The sequence below is a fragment of the Saccostrea cucullata genome, unplaced genomic scaffold, assembly GCF_032062105.1.
Source record: "Saccostrea cucullata isolate Sc308-1 unplaced genomic scaffold, CSIRO_AGI_Scuc_v1 ctg647, whole genome shotgun sequence".
Classification (NCBI taxonomy): Eukaryota; Metazoa; Mollusca; class Bivalvia; order Ostreida; family Ostreidae; genus Saccostrea; species Saccostrea cuccullata.
Genome location: NW_026919238.1, coordinates 105417 through 130843, shown reverse-complemented (window position 1 = coordinate 130843; position 25427 = coordinate 105417). Strand labels below are relative to the sequence as shown.

The following is a 25427-nucleotide window of genomic DNA, read 5'->3' as shown; positions in this document are numbered from 1 at the left end:
TTGCACTTTTCCCCAAGCCTTTCTTCCAGCATGAGGTTCTTTTGTAGACATATTTTGCTAAGACAACTTATGGACAGTACTGACATGACATTGAGAACGCTATAACGAGCTTGCCCTTGGGTCATTATAACCCTTCTTGGCCATTATTTGCCATAAAGGCCATGAGCCCATGTGACGTGGAGTCAATCCATTATCAACTACAGTATAACATGTTTAAACTGAAGACGCTTATAATGAATTAAAGTGGATTTCATTCTCTGTGCCTGAAAAAGTAATTGCGAAGCTAATGAATATAACAAATTATGTTGATATAAATCAAGCACGTTTGTCTGTCCCTAGAACTTTATTACAAGCATGTTTTACTATTGTAGTATGGCCCTAACTCCTTGTCTTGAGGTGCATTTCAGGAAATAATGAAAGAAAAATAAACCAGTTTGCTCCTTTCCTAAAAAGCAAATCACCCAGTCTACTTTATTCAAAAGTCAACAAGGAATCACAAGATAACATTAAATACAGAGTAATATGTACAGCAGGAATGAGATCATGCAAAAATGACTTTTTTTCAAACACAACCATTTTTTTTTAATCTGTCAATTTTATCTCACTGTTTAACAGCTGCTGTCATGGTGTCCAGACTAATGCAAGAATTGCCAATTGTACAAACCATAAATGAGTTTTCTTAAATTTTATATAAAAAAAATTCTCTAAAATAAATTAAAGTTCAAAGGAACTCCAGTTTAAATAAAATAAATTATAAAATATGCTAAAATTTTAATGTGCTATGCCCATGCAGAAAATAAATAAAAAAGACAAAAACAATACAAGTTTGGGTAAAGTTTCATATATCTTTTTGACCTGTATACACTTAAGAAGAATATTCTTACTCTCCCCCTCTACAAAAAAATAATGTATTTTAATTATGAACCTTTGAAAGTAAGGGGGATGACAGCTAGAATACCAGATCAGCAACTTTTTGCAAAACTGACTTTGGTGTAACTTCCTGGAAACTTTTCAGTAAACTATAAAAGCTAATTGAATATCATGATCTGGAAACTCAAGTGTGACAGATATTGTTCATTTCATAAATAATTGTATATTTATTAAATATATATCTCAGCACATGGAAACCTTCAGGAAAATATATATGGGGAGGAATATTCGATGTAGGCTACTTATCAAAACTTTAAACAGAAAGAGCTTGGAATACTGGCTTTACATGTAAACCTAGATTACTCCAAAATTTCACATATGTTTTGACACACAACATCAACACATGAAAGGAAATTTAAGGAAAACATCTAGCTAAAATGAAATAAACATATTTTAACAGAAATGCCGCTACTAAACATTATGAAAAAATATATGCCTAATTCAAAACTTCCAGTAAAATATTTACATGAAATAAATTCTGAATAAATTTGTACAGCTTTCATGACTATGAAAACAGACATAAACTTAACACAAGCTTAAACAAATAAACTTTCCCTTTCCCTTTGTGGACCAAATTACTTCTACTTTTTTGACGAAAAAATACTACATGTATTGCAAATCAAAAGACAAAGACTAGTACACTGTATTTGTAACTTTGAGAATGGTGTAGTTATTTTTTCCACATTTTGTTTTCACAGATGTAGAATTGAAAGTGTTGAAATGTACATGTATATAATAATCAGTCCTATAATTATTTTTCAAATAATTTATATGAAACACCATCCATAGGAATATACTGTTTCTCAAGTATAACACATTGATTTCTAAATCTTAATGATGACGAAATACACATAATAAATATAGTATGGTCATTATCAAAAGTACATGAAATTAAAATAAATCATTTCAATATCACTACACCAGGAATAGATTGGGATATGTTAAAAATGCACCAAAATTTACATTTTGTACATCAGGGTGTCAAACTTTGGTTTCAATATTCTGAGTGATGGACTTTGATTGAGTCTGTGGTTGAGTTTTGGGGGGAAAACTTGGAGGGACAGTTGGCTGTGATGAAGTTACTGGGAAAGGTTGCTGGGTTGCTGGCAGTGTGGTTGCAACCACTTGCTGAGGATAACCCTGTGGTATGCTCTGTTGAGGTTGCAGTTGTTGCACATTTGTTGGGACTGCTGTTGCTAGCTGAGGATAGGCTGGATAGGATACTTGTGCTGTTGATGGGAGCTGAGTAAAGGCTTGTGGGTTGCTCTGAGGTTGCTGTGCAATGGTTGCTGGGTGTGATGTATAACCTTGTGTCTGCTGGTTGCTAGTCTGCTGGCTAGCTGTGAATGGGGTGTAATGCTGCACTTGGCTACTTATTGGCTGCTGGGAGACAAAGTTCTGAGATGTAGGCAACATTTGAGCACCATGTAATTGAAAATGTTGCATATGTTGCTGTTGCATCAATCGTTGCTGTATGAGTTGTTGTTGAAGATGACGCTGCATCTGTTCTTGCCGCAGTTGTTCCAGTTGTTGTTGTATCTGCTGGTGCTGCTGCATTAGATGATGCTGAGTTGTGGCTGTCTTCTGCATAGCAAACTGGTTATCTGACACCTGGCTGTGCAACATCATCATCCTCTCTGCTGCTGTCTGGCCAATCTGTCCAGCATTTGGATTCACCCCAGCTTTTAGAACATTTGAAAGATTATTTGACACTGCTGGATTTGCATTTGGAAAATTCAGATTTCCTCTCACCATATTCTGTTGAATCATTTGTCCTTGCAAAGCTTGTGGTAAACCCACATTTACGGGCATTCCAGAAACCTGTTCAACAGTTCTAGGAAATCCCAGACCCACATTCTGTTGAATGCCTTGAGGAGCACCTTGTGCTGGGCTTTGCCCTGAGCCCTGGGCTCCAATGTTATACAGTCTTCCTGGTATAAGTCCTTCACTCTGAATCTGTTTCTGATGCTCCACACCTTGAGTGAGAGCCAGAGGCTGGCCCGGCACCTGATTTTCCTTCTTTCGCCGCTCCATTTCTCTGATCAGGGCACTACGATAAGCCTCATAGCTCATCACTATCTGCTCCAGTTCTTGTTTATGAAGTCGCATCAACATGGCATCAAAGACCTCAATTTCATTCAAGCGGAACAGATCCCACTGAAGGAAAAAGTCATTATAAGTATAGCATGTTTGACTGGGTATACATATTTTCACACAGTTAGGTATTTGTAAATATATGTAATGTACATAGCAAAGGAAGCTTTGTTTGAGTTAAAGACAATAAAATAATAATTAACTTACTGATTTAATTGATCAACTTACTAACCTTCAGTTTATGATCATGTTCTTTGGCTCCTTTTGAATACACAACCAGCCATTTAGGAATCTCTGATATAGCAAAAAAATAAAATTAATAATGAAAAACACCAATAAAAATAAATATGTAAGACAAAAATTCAATTTTTAAAGCAGGTAAAAAACAATCATTTATATTGATATATTTTGGTTTTAAATTATGTGTAGTACTGAACATGATATTCTTTGATTTCAATTTTTATATCAATTGTTAAGTTAATTAAGTAACTTTTTAGAATTTATTATTATTTTTTGTTTGCAATTACAAGTAAATAAAAAATTTGATAAAAATAGAACACTGAAAATTTATTTACATTACGTAGTATCTAATATCTCTGACCTGTGTGAAGGTAGGGGTTGGCGGGCACTAGGACATGGTCCTGGCGGGTAGAGCGGTACTCTATCTGTCGGGGTAGGTGGGGTGGGAGGCTAAACCTTGGATTCCCTTGAGTTGGGGAGCAGGGATGGTTCACTTGTGCTACTTGCAGGTAATGGCTGGAGAAAAAATAAATCATTCTTTAAATTCAAATAAGCACTGTGTAAATACATTTTTTTTTTTTTTTTTTCTTTTCTCTTTTTCATATGTAGAAGTTGACATTTAGATATTATTAATTCTACAGAAACATTTGATATACTTTAAATAAAACATGTAGTTTAATATGCCATACTGTGGAATCATCCTAGTTCATGGAGGACCAGCATGGGTATATCCCCATGAACAAATAATGTTTATTTTTGAAACATATTGATTCAATGAATCTACCATATACCCTGGTAAATGAGATACCCACTAAATTACATCCCCATGAACACATAAAATTTTGCTTGCCTACAAACAGACACACAAATTAAAATGATTCATTACAGTATACTTACTTTACATAGTACACCCCATACTCTTTGTTTTCTATCCTCTCCCAGCCTGTGGGGAGGCTCTCTTTCTCTAGGGGGTGGCTCCAGTGAGTGGTCTGGGTGTTGTGGTCAATGTAATATTTCCTCCCCCTCACCGTCCAATCCAACGACCAGCCCGGGGGTAGGGGAAACTCATCACCAGCATAGGCAGAAGAGGAGGCTGAAATAATCAGAGTATATTTTAATTGAATTCACTTGAAAGTCTTAAAATACAATGTTATTAAAATCTCTTATAATTTACTGTCACATTTAAATCTCGAGAAGTTAATTAGTAGCACATAAAATGTTGATTTAAATACATAATATGATATAATTTTTATTTTTAACCTTTCATTGCTATTACTTTAATATGAATCATACTTTTGGTTTTAATGGTATTTCCCAGCTTATCAAGGGGCTACTTATGTAAGAAATTCCCACACATACCGCAGTATATTGCATACATGTGCTGACTAATGCCCCCAGAATGTGTATTCTGTCAACATTCAGGGAAAGGCTATTCAAGTACCACTGCTTTTATTGAACTCTCATATTTGAGTACGATTTCCTCTGTACTGAAGCTTCCATTAGTAATTTTTTTTCACGAAAAATTAAGGAAGAGAAATAAGCAACTAAAATGCTCAATTTTAATATCTTTGTTTTTTTTTTTCTCCCTCAAATTGGTATATCCCCAAAAATTTTATGCTATTCATTATGAAATGGTACCCCATTAAAAATTAATTTCATTTTTCTTTCAATTTCATTTCAAATATTTTTGTTGCTAGAATTTTCTTGAAGAACTTATTCTCCATCAGTATTTTTATGCAATCATTTCATATGCATAAGATCTACATGCATTAGATATGATATTTATTATGCTTCAAGTCAATTCACTTTCAGATTTTTTAATAAATCAAGATTTGATCTTACAAAAAAAAAAAAAAAAAAAATCCTACTTATATTTCAAATAATAAAGTGTGCCACCAATTAATCTATCTTCATGTTTTTTTTTCTCTAGATAACTTTTTTCCTTATAAAACATCAGGAGTGAAATCTTCTGCATTGCACAAAATGAAAGGACACTTCAAAGAAATTTTTAACTTTTATTCTTTAGTCTACATTCAGCATATTTACAAACGTTCTAAAAAAATAATTTTTTTAACAAAGAACACATGCTTGAAATTTCCAAATAAAATTTTACATATTTTAAAAAACAATCCATTAAGTACTAGATAAATCACAAGCTGATAACAAGAAAGTCATTTCATTGTGCTCACTGTGCTAACACTGTCTGATTGTGCACTGCTAGACTGTTGCACAAAGGAATCAACCACTGTGTCACCTGTGATGATGCTAGAACTGCTACAGTGTGCACTGCTAGATAAAACACTGCTGTGCATGGTGTTAGTGTTCTGAGGTATATTTAAACATGTTCTAGACTGTTGTAGAGGATTATATTGCCAGCAAATTGAAGAATCAAAAGAACCCGCATCCACATTTGTACATTCAGAAACAAAACTAAAGGACTGAAATGAACTGACGCTACTGGAATGTTGTACATTGTTGCCGAAACTGCTATCTTGTTGGTTCAAGGTATTGGTGGATTGACTGTGCTGCATCGTGCTTGTGCTGGTGGAGGACTGATTGCACTGCATGTTGCCTATGTTGCTGAGAGACCCACTGTGCTGAATAGTGTTTGTGCTTTGAGAAACCTGGTTGCTTTGTACAGTATTTAAGTTGCTGTAAGAAGGATTTTGCTGAAAGTTGTTAACACTGCTAAGTGAGTGTTGGCTGCTATTAAAGTTACTTGTAGTATTAATGATTGTTTGTCCACTTCCTGGGTTTCCAGAAAACTGATTTCCCAAGGTTGTAGTGTTCAAAAGCTGACCATGCTGAAAGTCATTGCTGGTGGGTGGCAGTTGGTGGGGTGCCATATTTTGTGGTAATGAAGTAGTGGGACATTGAAATTTTTTATCAGCACACTCTTTGCTATACTTACATGCACTTGTGCTGGATTGCTGAGTGCTGGACTGCAGACTGTGCTGTGTGCTGGTCACATGACCTCCACTTTGCTGTGCATAGTGGTTTCTGATCTCTTCATGGTACTGCTGTATCTGGTAGTTTTCATCAAACTGGCTGTGATAATCTGAGTAGTTGCTTTGTGAGGCTCCCAAATTACCAGGTTCATGGAAATCTATAACAGATTTTGCACCTGTTTTATTACAATTTTCAATTACAGTAACAAGAAATTCAAACAATGTCATATTTTTAACTTTCATGCAATAAAATGTTATTTATACAAACTTTAATTTTTTTCTCAAATTGAGGATATCATTAATACCTTCTCTAATGGCTCCCAGATTATTTCTCTGCCCTGAGCTCTGCTGAGTTGGACTTTCAGTTGATTGTGGACCAGTACCATACCCTGATGTCCCCTGACTACTAGTGGTCGACCCCTGGGTGCTCAGTGAGCTGGTAGACCCCGAGACATCAGACCGGTCCCCCACGCTCAGGTTCTGTATGCCCTGGGATAGCTGGTTTATCTGGGGTGGGGCACTTTGTGTGTTCCTCTGCTGTGTCAAGGGAGACAACTGCTGGGCTCGAGTTTCTTGCGATGTGACGCTGGTGGACTGAACATTGGATCGAGTGGTCACCTGTGTTCTGCTGCTTAACACGTTACTGGCCGACTGTTGAGGAACGTAGAATGACGCTGGAGTTTTAACGCTGCGACGTTGAAAATTTGGTGTCTGACGGACAGGGGTGTGATAATCTGCAAAAACATATTCAAATTTGCTATAAATCTTTTGACAGATCTGTGAGAAAAAATTAAAATAGTGCACACATTTCACATCTTACCTGGTAACTTATCAACATTTAAAAGATCATCCAATGTTTTATTGAGATTATCAAACACATCATCAAATTCCCTGTCAATATCATAAGGTGCAGCTACTGAAGAATACATTATGTTCTAAAGAAGGATATACTAATAGACTGAATGCTCAACAATAATGCCTTATATACACTAACCAATGACTCAAACAAATAACTTCTATGTCATCAAGCTGTTGTATGGAACCTCAACAATTTTAAGTGAGTGTCCTCAAAATTACTTTTAACATATTGTCTCTTGAATATAATGTACAATAACTAGATAATTTGAACTGGATATGACCTCTATTACATATTACTAAGAGGAAAATTAAAACTGTCTTTAAGTTAATGTTTAAATTTTGATCTATTAAAATCAGTATTATAACATTAACACATTGTTCAGCTGTGAAAAGGTTTGCCAAAAAATGTTCAAGTTCATTCCTAGCACATCTACATAATATCAAATTGATTAGTCTACATGTAAATTGTAAAGCATCCTTCAATCTTAACCTTAAATTTAAAATAATCAAAGGACCTTACACCTAATTAATAAATTACTAGTTGCTTTTGATACTATGTTATTCTGAAACAGTATACTGTACATTATGAAAAATTGCCTGTCAAAGTTTTAAAATCAGTGTCATTCCAATCCATTTATGAACACATTGATTATTTTAGATTTTATAGTATTTACTTAGACACAAATGGATAAGCCAATTTAGCTCTCTGGCTCTCCTGGAACTATGCTAAATAAGTAATTTTGCTATGGACTTTTTAAATGAACTTTATAGTGTGTTTTTTTAGTAATCTGTAGAGTGTAGACTAATTTAAACTTCTAAGCATTTGCAATCAATTTCCCTCAACCACTTTGCTCACAGTAAAAATATTAACAATTTTGATAAATATAAAATATAGCTCATTGACAATTCTTGTTTCTAAGTTAATTATCTTAAATGTAAAAATTGTTCTTTATATATATCTACTTTTTGAAGCTGCTGTAATGAATTTATAATATAATCTCATTATTTATACTGTGAAAACCAATTGTGTTAAACGATGCAGCCAACCTTGAATGACAAATGAGGTACATCAGAAAACAAAATAAGAAGAACTTACTGAAACTTCAAACTATTTCTGTAAGACTATTACACACAGTGAAGTAATTTATTCAGATCATTTGCTCTTAGATTCACTGTCATGTTGATTATTATGGAACTTTCTCATACATCATTCATATCCAAAGAAACATTAAATATTTCTCTTCTTGTGTTAGAAAAATGTACAAGGACCCTTAGATTGTAAGATATTTCACTATTTACAATTACTGCATTATTAAGCAGTAGAGGGGAATTTCTCATCCTCCAACTAATTAACAGTAAAAAATTACATCCCATGAAGACTCATTGAAGAGGGTTATAAATTAAAACTTGGTCTTCCTTGGCCCCTTTAAAAAAAATTATCATGTCCTCAAAATACCTGGTTCAATTTGTGTGTTGGCACTATAGCTATGAAAACAGGCAGATAATACTAGCTCTATATAAGTCTATAAACATGTAGTACACTATGATGATCAAACAATTCAGAGAGTGGTGTTTTGGTGGGTATTTGCAATGTAAGTTGATCATTCTCCAAAATTATTGTAAGAATGAAATGCTCCATTATACAACAATGGAATGACATGGTATGTACTCCAGTTGTCATGGATTTTCATACATTCTACAAAATTAGCATCAATGTTCAATGGTGATGACCTGTCCTGAGACACAATTACCTTATTCTAATTAACTCGACCCTAGCTGTCATCTGAACCCCATCTAAACCGAAGTTTTCCCAAAACAATTCACACATTCTAAAAAAAATTACCCGTGTGAAGGATTCCATATCTCTCATGACAATATTCTTTCTTATCTCAAACTCAAAGGTGCAGAAGACAGTAAAACCTTGCTAGTTTATCTCTCTCATTTTTCAGTATATGAGACCACTTGCCAGTGGAGAGCTACAAATATTGTCCTATACTCGACACTCAGGGCCAATAAGCAATGAGGGATCTTTTTCAGATTGGAGAAACTCATAATACATGCATAATCGTGATAAAGACTTTCAACTCACTTCGAGATAGTCATGGTATTGGAAATATTGGTAATTGAGATAACATAGCTCAACTGTAGTTCAATAATGTGGCAAATAGTAGAGACAGGTGAAAACCTGTTTTTATTTTTAACAAACTTCATTTTTAGAATTTTGACTTACTTCTGAGCATTGGTGGAGTTTCACGTTTGACATATTTTCCTGCAATGCCATCATTAATGCCCGAATCTTTTTTCTTTGATAACATTATTACCGGTGGAAATAATGAAGTATTTTAACTATGTTGCACTGTGGAAAACAATCGCAGGTGCGTTCATCCTCCTGATACGAATTCCACATAATTTCAATATAGATTGCCATTCCAAAGTTATTTCCATTGACATGACACCATATTTACACCTGTCTGTTCATTAATTAATTATTTGTAACATAATTGATTGTATAAGGTGGATAAATTGTTTACATTCTTCTCTCCATTTTCACTCAGGAAGTGCCTTGGGATTCAATATGCGTAAAACGTCACAGACTAAAACCGGATGTGACGTTTAAAGTAGAAGTGCGTATTTACCTTGACAACACTGCAGTGAAGTTTGTGTCCAGTGTGTTGGTGGTATAGCAACAGGGCACGATAAGATTGTACTGCTATCGGAATACATACAAAGAGAGATATCTCTCTAAATAGCAGCAAAGATGACGGATGTCAACATGGAGTTGAACATCAACCCAAAGGAGCAGCAATTCATCTCTGCAAAATCCTTTCTCCTCACTGCCAGCACAGACACAGGGTTGAACTTGTAAGTTTTGCTTGAAGATATTCTAAAATGAATTTTTGTTCTCGTATTTATAATTTTCCATGTGAAAACAAATATGATTTATACATTTAAACATTCTGATACTGTATTAATTAATGTGTTTCATTACAAAATAGAAATTGTTTGCATTATGATTTCCACATATTATTTTTGTTTCTGTCTGTTGGTAACAACATTAACCACATAAACAATGATAAGTTTGAACTTTATTTGATAAAAAAATAGGGATATATGAGTTTAATAAGATTTGTTTTGCAAGTCACAGCATATATATGTGTATCAGGTTACACAAGTACATACTTTTCTTTTGGAATAATGAAAAAAGATGAAGTCTACAGTGTCCTACATTATTGTTTTTCTCGTCTGAAATTTCATTATAAGTGTAATGCTTCTTCAGGTATGACCATCTTAGCCGTGTTCTTACCAAAGTTCTCGATGAAAGACCAAACAATGTGGTGGATGTTATTGAGGATATTAGCAAAGACACAAAAAGATCTAAATTTACATCAGATGTTGACACAGTCAGAGATAAACTTGATCAGTCCACAGAGGTAGCTCTAGCCAAAGTTCAAGAAAAACTCTTTGCAGTAAGTATTTTAGATCTAGTACTTTTTCTTTCTAATCGTTTTTCCCCTTGGAATTCTATGATAATACAAATTCAAAGTGAAATCCAGTGTTGTTTCATGAATAACATTTCATGTGAAAAGTTTAGAAGCAAAATTCAATGGTGATAAAAGAAACCTTATAAAACATATAATATGCATGTGTACATGAATATTTTCTTTGTATTTATAGAAAGAAGGAGGTGAGGACAATGAACCAGAAGAAAGTGAAGAGCTTGAGACTCCTCTTCCAAATATTATGGAACTTTGTTTTTTCTTTGAGCAAGCTGGAATCGGTTTGAATCGTGAAGAAATGATTCGTGTCTGGTTAGCTTTAAAAAATTTAGTGGACACTCATGCATTATCACATGTTAGATTCTGGGGTAAAATCTTTGGAACAGAACAGAATTATTATGTGGCTGAGGTAGAGTACAGAGATGGAGATGAAGAGGAGGAAGAAGAAGAAGAGGTATGGTGTACAGTTCTGTTTGTTTTGTGGTTTGTGTTGTTTGTTTTGTTTTGGAAAGTTAGTGATGTTTAGATTGTTTGTTGATGTAATGGTCTTATTTATCATTTCAGGCTGAGGAGCAGCCAGAGGAAGAAGCAACTGACAAAGATGGCGATGAGGAGGGAGAGGAAGGTATGTTTAACCCCCCTCCCCTTGTTTCGTGAATAAATCAATGAATTTTTCCAGAAGAGGGGATACTGAATATTGCTAATTTGATAGAGATGTGGAATTACTGTTTGAATAAAATTACCAAAATCTTTCTTTTAGAACAAGAGGAGGATGACACTCCAAAACCAGATTTCAAACCTCCACCAGAAGTTCCAAAGGAGGAAAACAAAACCGGAACAAACAAGAAAACATACTTTGTCTGCAATGACCGTAAGTGTGATTAATATTTAAACTGTATTGGTGTTAGGAATCTTATGATGTTCTGATTTTCAAGACATTGTTCTAACATTTTGAATTTTTTATTTCAGCTGGCAAACCCTGGACAAAACTTCCAGCTGTAACACCAGCCCAGGTTCAGTCAGCTAGACTCATCAAAAAGTTCTTCACAGGAAGACTGGATGCCCCAGTAAGTACTGTGACTCCATCACTGAACAGGTTATGCTGAAAATGTGATCCTCTCTGAAAACTTGGATGTTCAATGCATATTTACCAGTGGTAGTAACATTGATCTTTTTCATGTTTTTAGGTTGTCAGCTATCCCCCATTCCCTGGCAATGAGATTAACTACCTGAGGGCCCAGATTGCCCGTATCAGTGCTGGAACCCATGTATCGCCCATGGGATTCTACCAATTTGAGGAAGATGAGGAGGAAGAGGAAGAAGCAGAAGGTAAATTCATTTAAGTGTGTTATTAAAAGTTGGTACATACATGTCAGTGAATTTTCTTGGTTTAAAAGGATAATATTATATGTGTGGTTTCATATGTTTCAGGCCGCAATGACTGTGTGATCAATGTGGATTTTGAGCCAGTGTCACTAAGAGATTTATGTGACGGCTCCCTACAACACTGGGTCCACCATGTGCAACACATTCTGCCCCAGGGCCGCTGTGTCTGGGTGAAGGTGGGACAGGAATCTCCTGAGGAGGTTGAGGATGAGGATGAAGAAGAAGAGCGTGAGGAACCAGATGAACCAGAACCAGAGGTTGGTCCTCCTCTTCTGACACCCTTGTCAGAGGATGCTGAAATTGGAAACCTTCCTCCATGGACGCCAAAAGTATCCTCAAAGTTGATCCCTCAGTATGCTATTGCTGTTCTTCACTCTAACCTGTGGCCTGGTGCTCATGCATTTGCAGCTGGAAAGTAAGTTATTCATGATCTATTCATAAGACATTATTTGGAAACAAATGCTGATTTGATTAATTTTCAAAAGGGGTATTTGATTGGAATGTTGGAAAGAAACATATTTAATGGCAATGCTTTGCTTGTTTTACAGGAAATTTGAGAATGTTTACATTGGCAGTGGTCACAAATACAGCATGGACAACTACAACCCACCACAAACTCCACCCATCCAAGAGGAATTCCCCAGCGGCCCAGAAATCACCGAGGCTGAAGACCCAACAGTTGAGGAGGAGAACGCCCTCAGGAATGCTCAACAGGAGGCTGCCGAGGCAGCTGAGGAAATGGAGGAAGGTGAAGAGGAGGAGGATGAGGATGATTAGACAGGGGCATTAACTCTGTAGAGGAAGAATAGGGGAAGTGACTCTTTAAGAGAAAAAAAATGAGAACTGTGATGAAAGGCATTTATTGACTTTGAACTTTATGGAAGTATAAAATATTTGCAATCTCTCTGGAGTCAATATTCATACATTGATAACAAGTAGGAAGAACAAGGAGAATTAAACATCATTCATGAATACTTTGTTAAAAAAGTTTGTATATACTATATTAATAAATTATCATTCTTATTGACAGTTGATTTGTTTTATATTGGAATTACATGAAACCAATATTTATTTCAAATGTATGGTGAATACAATATAGCAAATTTTCTTGGTGGTTGTAAAATTTGGCATTGTTAATTCACCAATAATTTTGGTGGAACTGTCACATTAGGTTCCACATGAATTTGTAAAGGTACACAGTGAATAATACTGAATATTTTACCAATTAAAATTTTAGCAGGCTACTTCCAAATCACTAAAATTAGCACCCTGAAACCTGATTTTAAGAAGAAAAGGGAGTGTAAAAGTAATATGCTTTAAAGGTGTATTTCTTAGGAAAATTTTATAAAGAGTTATCTTTCTTTGAATACAGAGCTCTGCAGTATTTAGCGTTAAATGGCATCATGAAATACATCAAGTCTATGAAATATAGTTTGAGGTACATGGTCAAATAGCTATACACATGGGCCGCTTGAGTTACCTGTACATTCATTATTATACCAGCTAGCCCAGCTGTTAGGCTAGATATGTAGATTTATTGAATTCTCTGTATGAATTTAATGCTTGAAATGGCTGTGCTAGCTAGCAAGCATACCCCTCAAGAATGTATAAAGCTACATCTAGCTGCAATAATCTTGAACACGGCCTTTAGTTCTGCTGTTTCCTTCTTATGAAGTACATTATGGTAAACCCAGCCATTTGCTGCTCTTTTGGCCATCCTGATAACTAGACATTTTTCTTTGATCTCATCTAAAAAGTCGGTGAACATTTTCCAATGATCTCTTTATTTTTTTTTTAAAGAAAGGTTAGTTCCAAGGGTTTTTTGTTAGTTGAACATTCCTACCCAAACAAATTTTTGACTTTTCTGCATAATACATACCTGACATATTTTTTTTTTCAATAAACTGTGATTAAAAACATACTTTGGTACAGTTACTTATATGATACATGTATTTATGTCCCGCGTTAAAATATGCACTTTAAAAAAGAGCAGTTTTTTGAGAGATACACGTTTCTCCCTCTCTTTGGATATCTAGGCCTTGGCAACAACATGTTGACTGCTTATATCTGGTATTTTGCACATTAATTTTTCAGTCTTTTTAGTGTATGGTATGTAAATAATGTATTAGAATCTCCATGGTAGATATTTTCAGCATTCTCTATTTTTCACTGTGCTCCTCTTTTGCCAACAAAATATCCACTTTTACCATCATAATAATCCTCAGTGTATTATAATGGGAGATTTGTTTCAGAAATACACCCAAGAAGTATATAACTTTAATTCAAACTCTGATCTCTCTCATTGTTGGATGAAAACAGCCCAAGAATTCTGGAATTTACTCATTTATTCATTCAAATGCTTAAAATAAAACATTTTTATTTGATTTATACAAAATGATTTGTATTTTTCCAACTACAACCAATAACTAATTCCACATTTCAATTTTTTTTAAATTTTACCAAGTCGTAATTGATCATGAAGTTTCATCAAAGATGTACAGCATACAGCATAAGTACATATGCTGAAACAAATAATTATCTACTAACTCTCAATGTTACAGTAAGAAAATATTTACATAACTTTACATCTTTACTAATATATAGTATATATCTTTACTATTTAAAATATTAAAACAGTAAATAACTTAGACAGATCAAACAATTTCTTATGCATCAATTAATTTGTAATATAATAAATGTATTACTGTAACAAAACAATTTTTAGGGTAAACATTTCAGAAAACAAATATTTTTTTGAAAAACGCTCAACTAATAAAATAATAATAAGTCATAAAAAGTACAAATGTATCTATAAATACTTGTTCAAAGTAAAAAAAGAAAAAGGAAAATATCACAATGTTTCAAAATAACATAAAAATGTCTTACACAGATCAAGGTGCACTTTGCTAAAATGACTGAAGGATAAAATGCTATCAGCTTCTCATTTTTAAAGCCCTTTAAATGTCACTTTCACATTGTAGACATTGTAGGTTTTTATCTGATGAAAAAATGTGGTCCTTTTTGGCATGTATTGGATGACAATGATAAAGGGGAGACAACCTGAGTAAATATTGCACCATATCTAGGCCAAAGCTATCAAATTATTTGTTTTATATCCTAAACAGGAATTTCTTAAAGATGGTGATTTTTGTAAACCCAGATTTCAAACATAGTAAAAAGACTTCTCAACTCAAAGTGATTTGGAATCATCTAAGAAATCAGTGTTTTAGAAGTATGAATCAAAATACTCTTACAAATAAGAGCCTCATGCAGTTAAACATCTCTAGGCTCCTTTTATCTTGGTGCCAAGTCATAAGTATCTCACAGTGAAACTCTAGCATGCTGGAGTAGAATTTTACTGCATGGATAATTCTGATAATTAGAGGCAAAAGAGGCAGGATTTACCTTGACCCAATTAAAAAGCAAAGCACAAAACAGAGTCTGATGGCACTGTGTGGTTGCGGCCCTATGCTTCCCAAGGACCAAATAGGAATAAGCATACATGTTAACCTATTGTGAGGAAAAATAGGGAGATTCAGACCTCAAAAGCGGTAGCATTGCACGCGTGTTGTTTAACGCTTGGATTATCGATAACTTTCATGTACTATACATGTATATTATAAGCCTTAAATGAAATCCCTACACTAATTAATCTTAAATATCAACAGCAAAGAAGAAGACAGAAACACCTTAAGTTTGATATAAATTGTACAATTTCAAATATTTTTAATGCTCATCATTTTGCTTGGATTAGCTGCTTTACTTAGCCTTTTGAAGAGTGATCTTTGCTGATATAGCCTAGAAGCAATAATTCTGAATGTTCATTCAGTTTTTAAACAAAACAAATGATGACATGGTTTAATCTAGATCTAAAACAAGTTCCTTTCTTTCGTTATATAAATCAGATTCTCCGCGATGATCGAAAACGAAAGTAGAGATGTGCCACATGGCTTGGTCAATCGAGTGATTTCTATTGACTTTATTGATAAAGTTGTGAGCTTCTGTGCTTTTAAAGACGATGTCAAATGTTTTCATCTAATTTTTAAAAGCTGTATCTCCTTTTTCATGGCAGGGATGTTGATTAATTTATCGTAACCAATGTAATCACTGGTAGTCTTGTGTTGTTGTCATTGTCAAATCCATGCTTGAAATCTATGTACAAAAAAAAGCGTTTGTATGATTCCGAGCGATATCAAGCGAGATTTTATGAGAGTGGCTTCAAAAATGGATACCCAAGCGAACCAAAAATACTTTAGACGCAGATTTTGTAGAAAAGTGGTAGATTTCTGAATTAAATCGGTAGGCGGGAGACGGAGTGAAAAAGCGGTAGACTCCCGCCTAAATCGGGAGAGTTAACATGTATGGAATAAGTCAAATAATTAAGTCATAATTCTGATAAAGGAGGTTTTTAATTAGAATACCATGATGGGGACATAAAACAAATCATTGGACACTTTGGCCTTACATAGATTGTCAGTTGATATTGTTTAACTTAGCACTTTGAAAGTTTTAAAAATGAAATGCTTTTGTTTGAAAAAGGACATGAACATAATCTTTGAAGCTATGTACAAACTAGTTATGTACATGCTAAAAGAAGTCAACAAACTCCTTTCACAGTAATTTTTCTACATAAAAGAACACCATAGTTTTTTCATATTTTGTCTATACAGTGAAGGTTCTTTTAGCTTTCTTATCCAAATTTAAAAAGCAAATCTCATCCACAGCAAGTTAGAAGGATCTTTCAAAATTACATTCTAGGTACCGGTACAAATTTCACTCTTTGCATTTCGTGCATATGTATCTTTATAGTGCAAAATATTTTTCAATATTAATCAAGATTTTACCTCAAAAACCACTTTTTTATCAAGATATTTTTTGTATGATAAAAATTCTGCAAAATCAAATGCCTTGAGAAATAAAGTCATCACAGCTGGGCGAACAAAAATAAAAAATATTTTTAATGAAGATTCCAAAAATATTTCTGATCATTTTGAATCAAATCAATAATAACATGTTTATTAGCTCCACCCAACACTGGGCACTGGGGGGGATTAGATGTTTATAGATCATTCAAGTTATTTTTGAAGTCTTTGTGAGGATGGTAATAAATGTAGATTTTAAGACTATTGAAAATGAACAGATTAGAATTTTAAAATAAATGTTGATGAAAAATACAAGTTTCCATATAAAAAAAAAGCGAGATTCGTTGCTGTTTTTACATTTTCTTTGAACAAGATTTTATCTCAGAAATGAGCTCGATAATGAATTTTCAAAATTGTTTCACATCTTCACAAAAAAATAATGATATTTTGTGTGTTAAAAATGCAACACCCACGAATGAACAAAAATCTGACTAGAAAAATATCTTTTGGATGATTCTCAACATGTCAAAATTATTGCACGACCGATATGGCAGATTTTCCAGTAAAATAAAAAAGAAACGGACATTTCTTCATTATTCGTCATCAGATTCACTTTCCGCAGGGGGCTCCAGACCTGTTCGGAGGGTCACTTGAACATTACGATTAATACTAAGGGCAGGGAAAAAGACTCCATGAAGATTCTTGTAGGCTACTGGTCCATGGGGTATACTGTCCACAAAGTAACAGAGTCTGTGCCTGTCTAGGTCCAACAGTACTCCAATCACACTTCCCCGTTTGATCCCCCCGTCCGTTCTCTCAGAGTGTTCATCATTGTGCATGAACCAGCTTCTCCCATCATCAATGTACATACTCCATCCTTTCTCATCCTTGCCTGAAAAGGAAAAAAGAAGTTTATCATTAATTTAGCTTATAAAAGGAGAAAAGCAAAATACAGTCAAACCTATTTATCTTGAACTCCATTGAACTGAGAAAAATCTTCAAGAAGGATTTGAGATATCAAGTCGTGTAAGATATTTAAAGAAAAAGTGGCTGGGACTTCTAAATTAGGTACTTTGATATATCAGGGTATTTGAGATATGAGTGTTAAAGAAATCAAAGTTCATCTTATTGTAAATGCTAATTTTTTAGTAATAGAAATAATACTTCAGATTTTCCCATCTCTTTGAGATAGACATCTTGGGGTACATATAACAGTGTTCTTTGTCAATTTCACAACAAAGTCTAAGACACTTTAAATTGAATTTTTTTGCAGCAGTTAGCTGCTTTAATACCTCATAAAAATGCTGTTTGAGGTATTTGTGCTAATTTAAACTGTGCAAAAAGTGTCCTCATAAAAATTGAGAGTATCTCTCTCAATATCAGAAAATTATGAAAGTGGGGCATCCCGTGATGTTTTATTGCATAATTTTCTATCAATTTTTCCATCATTCTCACCTACATGTACTTATCAAAGGGGAGATGTTAACTTCTTATAAATCTCCCACAAAAATCCAATTATAATTATCCCCAGGAATTTTTCATAAATTACATTAAAAAAAAAAATTTTCCCCCTCTTTCTGCTGTCAGACAATTTATTTCAGAAACAGGACAGGTAGTCGCCAACTTTCTCTCCAATCCGGACAGATTTATACAAGTTTAAGTAGACCCCCTGATAAGACAAATTTTGATTTGATCTTTAGAAGTAATCAGAGGATGAGGGAAATAATTAAATTTTCCTGATTGGGCTTAAATTTCTGTGGTGTATCTCTAGCTATCAATCAGCTGTTGAATGTAAACATTTTGAAGAAGGGCTGCCGGCCCATTAACAAAGTTTAGGCCAATGTTTACACGGATCAAACTGTCTGGGTGTTAGCTATTTGTTTGTCTTATACCACTACAAAGGGAACTTTTCTCCAATTCTTTCCTTCTGTTTCAACAATCATTAAATAGATACTTCCTTCTTCACTTTCTCTTTCCTTCTCTCTCTCTCACAAAAAAAATCCATAAAGTAAAAAAAATTAAGATTAGGTGAACATACAAGAAATTAGACAAAAATGTCACAGCTTCTGTTCTATGCTAATTAATGCAATGTCCATACTCTGACTTTCATATATTGAATTTCAACAGCCAAAAACAAAATAGCTTATTACTATATACAATAGATAGAGAGAGTGTGTGCCAGAAAGAGAGAGATAAACTAATACAATGCACTCAATTACATTAAGTTAATGATACATGGCATCATTTATTTAAAAGATGTAAGTCAAACTCCCGCTAAATAAAGTGCAAGATCTTCTGTTTTATCGCCTTTGGTCGTAAGAAATGAAGAATAGGAGAATTTGCGAGTAATGAAAAAAACATAATATTCTAAACTCAGAGACCTCTATAATGCAGTCTCAGTGGCATCAGATGTTTTAAGCTGCAAGGAAATTGTGGAAATCTCATAACAACAGATATTGATTTATTTTCTTTTTTTAATTCCTTTTGCTGTACTTCCATAACACTGCTAACCCAATACCTGTTAGAAATTACAACTATTACTGGTTTTACAGATTTTTTTCCCCCTTTCAAACCAAATCAATGCCTGGGATGAAATGCTACAGAGTATAATTCACATTTTCCAAGAGATTCAACAATCTCACAAGTTTAATATTTTTGCCTAACGGTTATGAAGAGTAAAAAAAGGGGAGACAACTTGCCCTCCTGTTGAAATACAAGAGGGGGATAAAAAAAAAAAGTTATGAATGTCAAAAAGTTTATCAAAGTAACAACCACAACATGAACAAGTCTTCATCATGCCGAGTAATAAAACACGTACATCCAGCTATCTTTCTTCTTCACCAAAGAGTACTGTAAAGTCTCGCCATATAATCCCAAATTACTCAACGCCAGACACTCACTTCTGATTTAACTGCTGCTTTCGCAGGCAAAAAGTGTCTTTTCATTCGATTTCCTTTTATCAAAGCTGATAAATTTTAAGTGCACTTTTCTATATGTGATCTCTAGGCATACTGATATTCTCCTCTAGCTATAAGGAGGAATAACAGCAACCAAAGCCTCAGGAGACAGGCAGGTTATGTCATACTGAGGATGCGTTAATCATAGGGCTGTAGGATTTTATCATTATTATTGGTGTCTTCCTATTTTTTTTCCTATTATATTCCTTCATCTCATCATTCAATTGGATGAGAAAGTGCTAATATAATTGAATAAAAATTTTTGTTATATTGCATATTTTTTTTCATGCATATTTAAAATGAAATTAAATAAACTAATTTTGTTCTATTGTTAAAAAAGACGATTCAAAAAGTCTGACAGGCTCCAACTGCATCTCAAATGAAAGAATGTTTTAGTTTTATTGGAGGAACAGACTTCAATAATTTGAGTTCGAAAGGATCTGAATCTACAAGACACCTCCAATAGGTCTAAGGTGAATAATCTTTCATGTTTTAAAGAACTTGAAAGGCTACACGTCAGTATTATTCAATAAAATGCATCTATTAGACAAGTCATTATATAAGCATTGTTTTTCTTGTTTTGAAAGCTTGGCAATCAGATGGGATATGTCTACAGTTTGTTTGAAATATATCCAAATTAAAAAAAATATTTTTTAAAATCTTATTTTATATAGATCTAATTCTCACTTTCAGAAATAAACAAGGTTTTATTGAATACTTTATCGACTATATAGATCAGCGAAGGAAATTGCCTAAACATTGAACCAAGATCCAAGGTGAAAAGAAAAATATAAATAATAGATTCTCACCAAGTTAATGCTCAATGTCATAAAACTGTAAGAATACTTAATACATAAGATTAAATTGGGAAAATCTTTACAAAAGTTAAGTACAGTGGTTAATATATTCCAATTAGGGCTCATGCCCTCAGAGTGATCTACTCCCACTAGACCTAACAACAAGTATTGTCTTAGATCTAAATTTCAATTTATCTATTATCTTGCAGAATTTTTTTATTATTGAAAACATTGTGTTTTTTTACCAAAAAGATCATCCTGGAGTTCTATAAGCCTTGCAGAAAAACGAATTTTGCTATCACGCTCCATGAGCTTTCAGAGGGAAACACAACATACATATCGATTTATTGCTAAAAGCTAAGTTAATCTTCCTGTTTAATATGAGAAATAATACTTTTCAATATATAGATTAACTGGATTTTTTTTTTTTAAGTTTTGGCTGAAGCATGAGTAAAGTGTTGAAAGTGAAGGTATGATCAGTAGCATTTCTTTGATTTTTTTAATAGAAGTGTTCCAAAGTCTTAGGTACCTTACAAGCTCAGCAATGACCTGCAGCCAAAATACACCGCCCATGCTTACCTAGCATCTGGCATTTGTCCACATCAAATCTGGCAATTCCGATGGCTGGATCAGAATGTTTGTCGTATCTATCGATGGTCACCTCCCAGTAGTGGATCCCTTTGGAAAATCCTACACCTCCCAACAAGATACGGTGTTCGTAACTGTTGCACGTTGCTGTGTGATTGTCATTGGAAAACAGGATGTCCGGATGAGCTGAGAAAGGATCCAGAGTAAACCAGGCCACTGAAAAGATCAAAGAAACATTTGTGTGATTTTGTGTGATGGAAATGAACAATGGCAACTTTAACACTGGAATGTCCCTTTTGGCAGGGGGGAGGAGGGATGATGTTCAATCACATGAATTGGTTGAGTTATCTACCTTTCAAAAGAGAATATCTTTTTCAATTTTTTGTGTTCATTTTTTAAAGTAACACATGGCCTTTACATCTTAAAGCAAGTGTGGCAAAACACCAGGAAATTAATTGTTTTGTGACCTCAAATGCCAATAATATCTGTATCATTACAGCATAGATTGTTTTAGCCCCTTGGAATTTGTTAATTTACTTCTTAACAACATGTGATTAATCATATACATTTTGACAAGTTTATTATGAGCCTGAGTTTTAGGGCAAAACACAAGCCATATCACACCTTGTTCTTTAAGTGCATGAGTAAAACAGGAGATTCTACTACAAATCTACAATCAAACCATTTATAGCAAACTGCCTCTGAACAGAAATCCTTTCTTTATATATTTTACCATATTGTCTTAATTACATTGCCCTCTAACACCTGCAAGCTATATGGGACAAAGTCTTTGGGTTTCCTCTTCAGATAGAAATAAAGGAAATAGATTGATTTATTAAACCAAAATGACATCAATTTTGGTAAATTGAAATGTATTGCCCTGCAGATTTCATTCTCAGCACTCACTGCATGGGAAGCAGAAGTCCTCTGAAGCCCTGACACTCATTAAATCTCAAAAGTCCGCCAAAGCAGACGGTGAGAGACTCTCAGAAAGAGGCCAGTGACACAGATAACAAAGAAGCTCCTGGTCCCTGGATCCTTCTGCTTCAATAATTTGTCACCATAGGTGTTAATGTCATGGCCTTTAGCTAAATTTTTATCACCAAATCATTTGGCAATAATGGAATACTCCACCTTCTGCTGGTATTGCCTAAGAATTTTATGACCCTTCTATTAATAACAGTCAGGACACACCACTAAATCATTTGATTTTCACTGAGGACTATAGTATTGTACCTGATCTTGCCTTAATGTCTATATACCTCCAGGCACTGGGAAAGATGGTTGGATGAGCCTTTTATGAAATAAAGTAAATAAGGAAGAAGGACATTATGAGCTTATCAATACTAGTTTTTAAGTAATTTGTTACATTAGGTGCATTTTATCTGGGTCATAGCCGAGTGTTTAAGCCATTGTAAGATTTAAAATTGTAAACATGGATTTAAACAATGATTTGAAGAAACTTCAGCAATGTTAGGTTTATGTAATATTCTTGCTATCTAATAACAAGCAAGGGAGTATTTTATAATACTCTTCATGAAAGAAACAAAAATTTAATGTTTTGCCACATTTTGGTATTTTTTTTTTTCACAGTGTGCTTAAATTTTTGCCAATTTAAAAAAAGTTTGTATAATTTTTTTATTAAAATTAAATTGCCTAAATAAAATATATTTCAAAAATCCTTAAGAAGAAGTTAAGCATTTTTTTTTTCAAATTAATGTAAATAAGGAAGTTGTAAGCAAAAAAAAACCACAACCTGGTCTTAAGTTGAATTTTTTTTTTTAGGGGGGGGGGGGGTGGTATGGTAAAACCGATCCCCCATAGATTACCTTCAGCTGTTTGTAGACTGATGGGATCACTGTAGTCACTGTCTCCCGAGTTGTTGGTGGCCTTGACCCGAGCATAGTAAGTGCTGTTAAAGTGAAGGCCATCCACAGTACAAATCGTCTCACTTCCCACGTAAACAACCTGCCAAAATATCCAGATTTTTATGTGTAATAAAAAACATAAATGTACTTAATTTTGCCTACAAAATAATTTATCTGTAATTACTCTTACATTATTTTTTATAGGAGAGCCATTAAAAAACAATTCTAATCAACTGAAAGACGGTGTGCCAGTGGTATAAATTGATAATTTTACATGAGAGTTTTACAGCTCTGAATTTTTATATTCACTGTCGTTATATTTCCTACATCAGATGTAATTAAAACTAATTGGGTGTATTTTGATTTCAGTGGCTTCCTTCCTATGCAATAAATCCCCAATTTCCAAGCCTTAATCTTTACCAGTAGGTAAAAATAACACCAATTTCCCTAACTAGAAGACTTTTTTTAACAACTCCTAGTTAAATCAATATGACTTGGTGTTATAAGAAAGTGTGAATTTGTCTGGCAAAATCCCTTGCATTTTCAACCAAAAGTGCTGAATCCAGAAGTTTCATTACCTTAAAAAATTTTTAAAAAATTGTTTTCAAACATTATTGTCCATCCTTAGAATGCTAGCTTGAATATTGGATATTGGTTACGTTACAAATATTAATTATTGGAATCTTTCAGTCAGGATTTACTTTGATCTGAAGCATTTTAGCATTATCAAACCAACCAGAAACCTCTAATTAAACAGTTTAAATCAATTTATTTTGAAAAATGTACATCTGCAGCCCTTAATTATTTATAAAAAATATACACTATATAAGCAAGGCTCAACGAGGAATTTTATTTTCTCATAATTCCAGCACTTTCAGGAAGCCAGCAGATAATGATAAAGAGTCTCAGTAGAAAACAGGAAATATTATGAGAGTATATAATATTGTAACTAGTGTATTGTTGAAAATCATTATATCATGGAGACAAATTATCATACACAATAATTTCCTTAGCAATGTCAATAAATGGGTTTTAAAAAAATGTTACGCAAAAGATATAATACATGTGCAAACAAGAGGCCTATGAGTCTCAATGCTTACCTGAGTAACACTGGCCCTGCTGTTTTTCCTTGTAATACTTATTGTGGCCCCACCCTACCCATAGGGTGAGCAGAAAAGCTCACTTAAGCTTTCACCTCAGGTGAGCTTAATATCAAATTTAAAAATGCACACAAATCTAGGCTACTTTAATAGGAATATACCTTTTAACTTATTTAACAAATCTGAATAACGTTGTGTTTGTAAAATTAACTTGATTGCAAAACACTCTTAATTAAAGCTTTCCATTCATATTCAGTTTTTTTTTTTTTAATGATTTTCTCCATTTTTCTTGCCAAGAAAAGAATTCTTTGATGAATAACTTTGTAGTTTGTAATATCTGCATTTTTCTCACAATATCTCAATTACTTGCATCCATTCATGTTTTCTGAAGCTTTTCTTTTTTGGTTGCTGCATTTGTTAATGCAAAGTCCAAATTTAAGTCCCTTTCATAATTTTTATTCAGTTCATCATACATGCCAACTTTTGAAAATTTTCTTGGGGGAGATTGCGCGTAGTTCCTAATTCGCGGCGTTTTGTCGTGAAATTTATCAATTACTACCTTAATTATATCATATATATTATTACTACTTCAAAAAGTGTTTTCTTCTCTATCAACTTAAAGAAAAGCACAAATATGACAATTTTAAAAATTATTTAATATGTTAATATTAAGATAAATATACCCCCTGTCTTAAAGAATGTGATACATAAAGTTAACATATTATTACATAAATAAGAATGTTAAACTTTACAAATAAGCCTGTTCATTGTCTGTTGGTAAATTACAAAGTTTAATTTTATACAAAATATTGTTAAATTATTTTTTTTCTTCAGAGGGAATTCATTTTAACTTTTCAATCAAAGTCTGCAAAAGGTATGGTCTTTTCCTTTCTTTTTTATTTTGATCACTCTGGGCAGTCCTAATGGTTTTACTTGCAGGCACATTTTTTCCATGTTGGATTTTGACAGTGTCTTTTCCATGAAGTAGATTACAATTTAATGAGGAATGCAATATTCCAAAACTTGAACACCTTTTATAAACGGTTTATACGTATATTGCCGAAGTTTGCTGTAAAGACTAAAGTGTGAACTCTCACAAGTTTGTCAGTTTGTATTCAGTGTCGTGTGTATTTCTAAAAATTTCCACATCTGGCATAATTGTCTTGGGTAAAATACACTGTTAATGAGGTTCAGGAGCAATTAAAACCTCTGTAATGACTGGTAGCACAGTTGACACCTTGTTGATTACCTGTTATCAGCGGCAATAAACAGATATCCTACCGATAAACATTGAAACAGCCA

General features: G+C 33.7%; 3 protein-coding genes across 5 annotated transcripts in view; 1 reads left to right on the top strand and 2 right to left on the bottom strand.

Annotated features, from left to right (window-relative positions):
- Positions 1 to 433: 433 nt before the first annotated feature.
- LOC134283030 (protein kibra-like) lies at positions 434 to 9625 on the bottom strand. Of its 2 annotated transcripts, none has more exons than XM_062765473.1 (7): positions 9301 to 9625; positions 6518 to 6946; positions 6176 to 6370; positions 4162 to 4357; positions 3626 to 3780; positions 3257 to 3318; positions 434 to 3087 (listed from the first exon to the last, which is right to left on the bottom strand). In XM_062765473.1, the coding sequence occupies exons 1-7, from the start codon at positions 9383 to 9385 to the stop codon at positions 1912 to 1914; spliced, it is 2298 nt and encodes a 765-aa protein (XP_062621457.1). In that variant the 5' UTR covers positions 9386 to 9625; the 3' UTR covers positions 434 to 1911. The 2 variants fall into 2 exon arrangements, with proteins under 2 accessions (XP_062621457.1, XP_062621449.1); XM_062765465.1 differs by lacking the exon at positions 9301 to 9625 and adding an exon at positions 7033 to 7176.
- A 75-nt stretch (positions 9626 to 9700) lies between these two features.
- LOC134283044 (radial spoke head protein 4 homolog A-like) lies at positions 9701 to 12982 on the top strand. Its single transcript, XM_062765484.1, has 9 exons — positions 9701 to 9932; positions 10348 to 10537; positions 10746 to 11021; positions 11132 to 11192; positions 11328 to 11438; positions 11537 to 11634; positions 11755 to 11896; positions 11999 to 12368; positions 12502 to 12982. The coding sequence occupies exons 1-9, from the start codon at positions 9829 to 9831 to the stop codon at positions 12728 to 12730; spliced, it is 1581 nt and encodes a 526-aa protein (XP_062621468.1). The 5' UTR covers positions 9701 to 9828; the 3' UTR covers positions 12731 to 12982.
- Positions 12983 to 16322: 3340 nt separating this feature from the next.
- Positions 16323 to 25427, bottom strand: part of LOC134283011 (E3 ubiquitin-protein ligase TRIM9-like) — a 31260-nt gene continuing 22155 nt past the window's right edge. For both annotated transcript variants that reach the window (XM_062765434.1, XM_062765438.1), the window contains exons 6-8: positions 22987 to 23125; positions 21149 to 21373; positions 16323 to 17707 (exon numbers count right to left, since the gene is read on the bottom strand). In XM_062765434.1, coding sequence (XP_062621418.1) covers positions 17409 to 17707; positions 21149 to 21373; positions 22987 to 23125 — 663 coding nt within the window. In that variant the 3' untranslated portion in view covers positions 16323 to 17408. The remainder of the gene's footprint in view (positions 17708 to 21148; positions 21374 to 22986; positions 23126 to 25427) is intronic.